Genomic DNA, 8,427 nt, shown 5'->3' with positions numbered 1-8,427 from the left:
TTGCTGCTACCTCCATCTGGTCACAGGCCTCCTCCATGGCTTGGATGAGGGGTACCTCAGGCTGGAGACGGAGATCATATACCTTCCACCGCCATGCCGAGAAAAACTCTTCTATAGGGTTGAGAAATGGAGTATGGTGGAAGATATAGGACGGTGAAATGTGGATGTCGCTGAAACCAGTTCTGAACCAGAGCAGAGTGGTGGAAAGACACATTGTCCCAGACAACAATGTATTGCATATGATCGATTTCATTTGCTGCTGTTATGTTGTGCAATTGGTCCAAGAATGTAAGTATGAGTGCTGTGTTGTAAGGGCCCATATGGGCATGGCGGTGGAGGACCCAATTCTGTGTAATGGCTGCACAGAGTGTTATATTACCCCCACGTTGCCCTGGGACATTGACTATAGCCCTGTGGCCAATGATGTTTCTTCACCTCCGTGTTTTCGTCAGGTTGAACCCAGCCTCATCTATGTAAATAAACTCATGCTGGATCTCCTCTCCATCCATTTGTAAAACTCTCTGAAGAACAGTGTCAGGCAAAATTGTGTTCAGTGTAGATCTAGTATACATATAACAGTACAGTAAAAGATTATGAGACAGTATGTAAGATCACAATGCTTAGGTGAATACATACCTCTGCATAATCATGCCGCAGTCGTTTCACCCTTTCGGAATTGCGCTCAAAAGGCACTCGATAAATTTTCTTCATTTGAATATGGTTTTTTGTTAGGATGCGTGCCAGTGTTGATGTTGAGACCTGATGGATATTGTTGAAACCGACATGGTTATTGACAATGTTAGCTTGGAGCTGATTGAGGGTTATAGCATTGTTGGCCAAAACCATGTTTACTATCTCCCTCTCTTGCTGTTCTATGAACATAGGAGGCCTTCCCCCTCCCCTTCCTCCTCTTCCTCCTTGTCCTTCTCCTTGTCCTTGTCCTCCTCCTTCTCCTCCACCTCGTCTAACTATTTCTCTGACTCTTTCCATTGTGCTTGAAGACTGATGAACTCACCTGCTGCTTTTTATAGTGCTTATACACCTGATTGGTGTGTCTACAATTAAGCAAACAAGTGTTTGCACACCTGATGACTGTGTTGAATCAATTTGTTAGAAGGTGCGGTAATTTGACAGTCAGTGCTTTGGTATTGCAAGGAAGTGACTTCATAATAGATTTTTGTGTGTAATGTATGTTAAGTGTGTTTAGTGTTTTGCAAATCACTGTGTGCAGAGTTTTGCAACAAGTGTGAGGTTGACAATGTGCTTATAGTTGTGCAAATATGGGCTGATGTTTTGCTTCTTGAGTGTAACGTTTTGCTAATAGTGTACTACTTTTAACTTTAGTGTGTAAGCAATCCAAAAAAACTGTAAAGTCAAAGTGTGACTTTGTGTTGCACGTCTATCAAGATCATGCATTTGCATAACCAGGGTTCTTAAAAAAAAGTTATTAGATAGAAATTGGCTATTTGATCAAAGTATATCACACATTTCACTGAATAACTAGAGAGATGTATTATTAAAATAATTATTTAAAATTTTAGGATGTCAATAGTAAGGTTCTCTATTGTTTTGATAACCAAATAAAGTCAGCTTAGCTGAGCTGGAGATCTTTAAGTGATAACTAAAACAACAAGAATGAGAATCAAGATTAAACTTTCAATCAGCTTAAGTCTGAAAAAAAAAAAATAAGCCCTACTGTTAAGGAATCAACATCTGTGCTAATGAAGAATGATTGAAAATGACTTTATTACACAATAACATGATTTTACACTTAAAAATACAGAAGAAATAGCAAATAAATTTACTTTTTTTTTACCTTAATTCCGAAACAGATATATGGTTATTTACCCAGGTGAGATGTTGTCTAATATTTTTACAATCATGAAAAGCTTAATGTAATGGGCGTGCTTTGGTGGCACAGTTGTTAGCGCACACGACCCATGTATGGAGGCCTCGAAGCAGCCGACCCGGGTTTGAATCTGACCTGTGGTCTTTTGCTGCATGTTTCTCCCCCTCTCTCATACACCCTTTCCTGTCAGCCTACTGTCCGGAAAAAAAACAACTGCCACAAGTGCTGAAAAAAAACTTTTAAAAAAAGGCAAAAAAAGCTTCATGTAAGAGTAATAAACTGGGAGGTCAGGTTCTTTAAAAAAATAATTGGGTGAAAAGGCTCCTTGCTTTTATTCAAAAGCTGTTTCTGAAATTGAGAAACATTATCTAAGACAACATTTCATTACAATGATCTGAACACTACTGGACACTGCCCACATTTTGTAGTTTAGTCTAAAATGCTCAAATGAACAGCATAGAGGTTCTTCTGAAAAAGCAATGGTTGAAGCTGCTTCCTAACTCGGTTATTAAGTCTCTGTGAAAAGCACCCAGACAAATGAATGTAGACAGGAGAGAAACCTGTGGTTCCATTGTAGCTGGTCCTCTGTGAATCCATTCAAAACTTAATAAAGATTTTTGATTAAGACTTAATTATTTTTGCTCATTATCCATGTTCAGTTTATATATTTTCAGATCATATTGCGTTCATTTCCAATTTTTCCATATTTGATGTCATATGCCACAGGTCCATTAACAGCAAACCCAATGTAGAATGAGACCGTCTCAGTACTGAAGCCACTTCTAATATCACTGGTACGAGCTGGGCGCACTGGGATCCTCTGTTTGCCATAGATGGCATAAACCCCCCCCTGTTCAATGGTTCCCCTCACCCTGTAAAGGCGGCTTATGATGGCCTCTTCCTTAAATATGTCTCCATCTCTCCAAAGTTGTGCTAAAACATCTCTGTTCATCTTTGGAAGAAAACTCTTATCCAGTGATGGCTTTGAAACCAGCTTCCTTAGACCTTGTTCTTTACCTAAGTAGAGGGAGGCGACAGTGCTCCTTTTTTGAAGCAACTTGGACAGGTGCTTGTGAGAAGACTTTCGAATTGCTTCAACATATTTAGTTATGTCAATGTTTTCTTCTGTAGGGCTTGGCCAGAATAACAACTGAGCCAGAAAATATGGATCTGGGAAAGGATGTCGAAGTCCGACATCTTGGAGAACATCTTGAAGCAGAGTGCAGAGGTCTTTGTACTTCTTAACATGTTTAGATTTAGGTTTTAGATGATGAAGGACTATGTTGGACATGATGTAATTGATTTTTGTTTTAACATGTCGTTCATTGATATCATTTTGCAGTATAAATGCATAGCAATCTGTTATTTGCTCCATCTCCTCAGCAGGTTTGTCCAAGTACTGAAGGATTCCTGAGAAAGTATCTGCTTGGTTCTTCTCCAGAAATTGTTTACATTCTTCAACCTCCAGTTTTTGACTAAGATTCATTTTGTTTTCCTTTTCCTTTTTCACTTCTTGTGGTGTGGAACAAAACAGATCCACATATTTCTTAAAATGAACACTCACTATCCTTTTGTTTACTGCATCCAGTTCTGAGTTCTGCTTTATGTAGGTGAAGTTGTCGTTCAAGAGATCAAAGATTTCTTTGATCTCTTTCCTTTTGACCAGGAACAGTTCGTGTTCTTTAATGATCTCAACACATCTGTTGTTGTAGTCGGTGTTCTCTTTGTAAACGTTGCTGATTGGGATCTGTCCGTTAAGAAAACTTCTTAAGTAGTGTTTTTTCATTGGATCATGTTCTTCGAAGAATGGTAACCTGCTCAGAATCTCAAAGACCAAGAAGGAGATCTCCAGCATTTTCACGTAGCCTTTAATATTGTAGGAATTCCTGGGATAATCCTCTGACTCATCGTCAGGAGATTCTTCTATTTCATTTTCGAGGTCTGCCAGTTCCTGAGCCCTTTTGAAAGCTTTCCAGCCATTGTTGGCTATTTCAATGTTCATGTGCAGATTGTCTGGGTTGTGCCCTTCCTTCTTTTCTTTAATGTTGAACCTCAGATTGCTCTTGTGGATTTCCCCAATTGTGTCGAAGGTATAGGGGTTTTCTTGGATGTTCTTGGCTTTCTCCGCCCATTTTATGGCCTCTGGGAAGTCCTTCACATTGATGTACAAATATCTTGCCAGTGCCTGAGGGATGGATAATTTTTTCTCAAACCTGGACGAGGCTTTCTCAAAGATTTCTTGGATTTTTTGTCTCCCTTGCTGGCTGTGGATTTTGTCAATGAGAGGAGAAAAAGGTTCCCTCTCTTCTCCATTTTTCTTCAGCTGCCTTTCTACTAACATTCGTATAACTGAACGCATCAGTCTATGTTTAACAACTCCAACACTGAAGAACAGATCATAATGGAGGATTTCCATGACAATGTCACTAGCCTTTAGATCATGACTTCTCTCCAGCTCTTCCAGACAGGCAGCTGCTATTGCATGATGAAGGATCCGTATTCCTTTGTATCCTCCCCATTCATCAACTGATTCTATGATAAGAAAGTTGGAATAGGGCTTCATTCGATCCAAAACAGAGTCTTCTTTCCAGCGTAACATCTTCATCTGAAAAAAGTCCTCACAGAGAGAAAGTGCCATCTCTGACTTTGTGACATACGTGTTGAGTAGGGACAGAAAGGAGAAGAGTTTAGCCTCCTTGGTGCTGAAGTCAAAGTTCTCCAGCGTGTTTTGAGCAAGATTTTCTGTGTATTTCCTATCAAAATTGTTTTTCATGAACATGAAGCTGTAGAAGTTTTCAGGTTTGTCATGGGTTTCCTTTAGCTCTTTGAGTTTCTTTTCAAACTCTTTCTGCTCTTCTGGTGTCAGTTTGGCAGTTAGGTACTGATTTTGGGTTTGATTGTTTTTTCTGTATTGCTCTTTGGGGTCGTGGGAACGTACACAGTTTAAGATGATAACCTTACAGTTAGGAGCATCATCCAAATGAATGTCTGAAAGATCCTCTACAGCTTGGCGGATGCAGATCAGCAGGTCAAATGCATTGTCCATCTCCTTTGAGTCATCAACCAGAAGCAGAACCGGGGATGGGGTCTCACTTTCCAGCTTCATCAGATGTTGGACCTGGTTGGCCACCTCTGTTTTTGGTACCGTGTTGTCTTTCAAAACAGCACACCTGAACTCCTTACGGAGATCCCACATCACATGCATTGCTAGGGTGGTACCACCACATCCTGGGTCATGAAACAGTGTTAGAAGCACACAGGTGTTGCTTGAAGATGTCCTGTGTGATCTGATCATTTTCTTCACATGTTCATACTTTTCTCTCTTGATAAATGGCCTCTCTGCATTTTCGTCACAGAAGTAAAAGTTCCACCATCTCACTTTGGCTCCTCTGTAGAACTCCTCCTCTACTGTTTTTCTGAAGTCATGAAACTCTGAACTGCTCTCTTCATATATTTTTTCACACTGATTCAGACATAAAACATCCAGAGCTGTCAGTAGATCTTCATCTTTCTGTTTCAGGACAACAGTACTGGAACCAGAAGAAGGAAGCAGCCTTGTAGATGACTGAGTGACAGGACCAAGCCCCATTATGGTTCCATTGATCTCACTTAGACTTAGCTCATTTATGGACAAATGTTCAATGTCAAAGTCACACTTTGCTTTTATAAGTTCCCTCCATTTTAAATATGTATTCTGAGATTCACAAATGCTTATAATGTTACTCTCAGCTATGTGTTTAATAAAAGACATGTAAGTGTCAAGGACCGGGTCTTTCTCTGAGTGCACGGGGGAAAGGAGAAGGAAGATAACAAGGTATCTTCCATCATGCAAAACATCAGGGTTGCAGATGAAAGAAACCAACTGTTCCAAATCTTTGCAAGACTTTCTCAGCCAGGTTCGATAGTCTAACTCCCTGTAATCATCAAGGTCATTTCTCCCATTACAGAAGACCCAGCTTGTCTGGAGGTAAAGGTTGAGCTCGTTTATAACAGCTTCAGTATGTCCCTGAAATTGTGTTGGCAAATGCAGATTAGCCACCCTCAACTCTCTGTATGAATGACACAGTCCACCTTCAGCTACAGAGTTGGGGTCAAAGTCCAACACACAGAACAGTTTTAACTTACTTAGAAAATTAAGGTATTGAACTTGTTCTGGATTGCTTTTGTTAACAACAATAACAAATCTGTTATAACTCTCCAAAGAGTCCCCACCACATGTCAATAGGCTCCTTAGTTTATCTCCTTGGTTAGCTTCTTTCTTCATGATGTCTCTGGAGATACATGGCTGTTCCAGCTGACCTGCATCAAACCCAGAAAAACAAGTAATTAGAAAATGTTGAATTATAAATATCTTCTTTGAAGGAAAATCACACAATTTGGTAAAAAGAAAAAAAGTTAGCCTAGTAAACTATCCCCACCTGCCAGTGACCAAAATCATTTTTGCATGCGAGTTTGGTCTAGCCTCGATCAATGCCCAAGAACTGGCGGGCCAATCACAACGCAGAGATGTGTTTTGAATTTCTGGATGCAAAGCGGGCGGGGCTTAGAGGGTGTGACGAAAAAGCTGCAGGACGTTGGAGAAAGCACAACAGTAGCATGCACTGCGGCAGCAGTAGCTTGCAATGGAGCGCTCCATTGAAAGTTAAAAGTTCTTTTTCTGTTGCTGTTATTCAATAAAAGTACATTTTAAGACAATTTGAGGTGAGAATATTACACTTTAAAGCGTCACTATATGGTCAATTTACCGATTTAATGCGTAATTAAAAAAGAAACAATTTCTGAAGTTGAAAGGACCGCAGCAACCGGCGGACCTCCAAGGCTAACGTCAGCCAGGGCTAACCGCAGCCCGTCTGCAGCGGCCCTCTATCGGCATAGTCGTGTGTGAAGGACCGCTGGCTCTGATGGCGATTTTTGGCTCCGCTGTGGAATCAGTTTTTGAAGGATTAGACTTGGGTTGGAAGGATCAGCAGGAAGAGGCTCTTTTACCGACAGGCTGTCTGTTTACACTCCCCCATCAGCTTTCTGTCGTGCTTCCTATGTCACAGTCAGTTGCGCTAATTGGCCAATAGGCACAGACATGGCTTGAAAAACAACAGGTTGTTCTCATCAACAATCTTCCAATGTCTCATTCATCAGGGTCAGGCTAAATAATACCTTTCATCTCCCATTTAGTCTCGTTTATCAGACTAAAAAAAAGTCAAACATTTTGCTGTAAACTTAGATACCCACATTAGAACAATTTGCAGATCAATGTTTTTCATCAGAAAATAAGTGGTCTAACCTACAAATACATACAGATTCTGTCAAAACTTCTTGTCAACCTCTTTAAACAACTTCAATAGCCCAGAGAGCCTGACAAATGATAAACCTAAGGAGGAACCTGTAACCAGAAACCAAAGCCTTTCTTTGACCACAGTGTCTTGATGGGCATGGCCTAAAATGGTGTAAAAAGACCATTCTACTGCAAACCCACCAAATGTTTCAAATGTCCCATAAAAGGCTTTAAACAGTCCTTGTCCAACAATTCATGTTTAATACAGGATTCCATTCTTTAGAAAGACAATAATCCCATGGGCCATGCTGAGACCAGGCATTGGCCAAATGTTTATTCTTCTCTGTTTAATTAAAAAATTACCCCAAAAGTAAACTAAATGTTGCCATAACTGTTAGGACTCCGGTCTGTGTGGTCTGTGTTTTTGTGTGTTTGTCTTCTTTCCTCCACCAGGCGGCGCCTGGTTCTGATTCTCCTCCTCACACACCTGCAAGGGGTTACCTCATTAACGGAGTGCTTTTAAGCTGCTGACTGCCACTACCTCGACGCCAGAGTGTTTGCCAGTTTTGGGAAGTCATCCTGCAAACTGGATTTTCGGACCTTCTCTCCCTGGAAGGATCTACTGAGCTTCAAACTGAGCTGGGGATACAAACCGGACGTTTGGATCCACATTCCCCCCGAGGAATCGTTTGAGCTTCAAACTGAGCAAGGGATTCATCTTCACCTCCTACCTTTCCTCCTCTTCAAGTTCGAGAATCAATTTTCCCACTGAACCTGAACTAACCGCAGTGTCTTCCCCTCACCTTTTAGTTCCAGTTGAGCAGTGTTCAGAGCAACACTGGAATCTCCACAAAACTTCTCAATAAAACCTGTTAAACTTTTCCCTTTGTCTCTCTGGATTGGTTTATCTGCATGTGGCTCCGAGCTCTAGACAAAATCATGACAATAACGCTTTTGACATGACAATAACGTTTTTTTTTCAACAAGCTGTTAAAGGGACAATGTGTAACTTATTTGTCTTTTATATATATACATCCATATCAAGTTCAGTACCAAAGTTGTCTCCAACTGGAATTGATCTTGACCAAATGTCCCAATTCAGCAAAAAAAACTATAAAAGCTTAGAGGAAATCATTCAGCAGCTAAGTTCCTCCTCCTGCTGCCTTGATGTTCTACCCACAGCTTTCTTTAAGAAAGTTTTGCCTGTCATAGCGTCTGATTTGACTCAGATAATTAACACGCAGTCCCTAAAAAACAGCAAATATCAAACCACTGCTGAAAAAGAACAATTTAGACAAACTACTAC

At 40.5% G+C, this 8,427-nt stretch overlaps 1 protein-coding gene across 1 annotated transcript in view; it reads right to left on the bottom strand.

Moving 5' to 3' along the window:
* Positions 1-1,591: 1,591 nt before the first annotated feature.
* Positions 1,592-8,427, bottom strand: part of LOC107100503 (sterile alpha motif domain-containing protein 9-like) — a 14,943-nt gene continuing 8,107 nt past the window's right edge. Inside the window, exons 2-3 of the mRNA XM_015399009.1 lie at positions 3,414-6,148; positions 1,592-1,621 (exon numbers count right to left, since the gene is read on the bottom strand). Of these exons, the coding sequence (XP_015254495.1) occupies positions 1,592-1,621; positions 3,414-6,148 (2,765 nt within the window). The remainder of the gene's footprint in view (positions 1,622-3,413; positions 6,149-8,427) is intronic.

Source organism: Cyprinodon variegatus, unplaced genomic scaffold (assembly GCF_000732505.1).
Source record: "Cyprinodon variegatus isolate N-32 unplaced genomic scaffold, C_variegatus-1.0 Scaffold980, whole genome shotgun sequence".
NCBI classification, from domain to species: Eukaryota; Metazoa; Chordata; class Actinopteri; order Cyprinodontiformes; family Cyprinodontidae; genus Cyprinodon; species Cyprinodon variegatus.
This window is presented reverse-complemented; position numbering and strand designations above follow the sequence as displayed.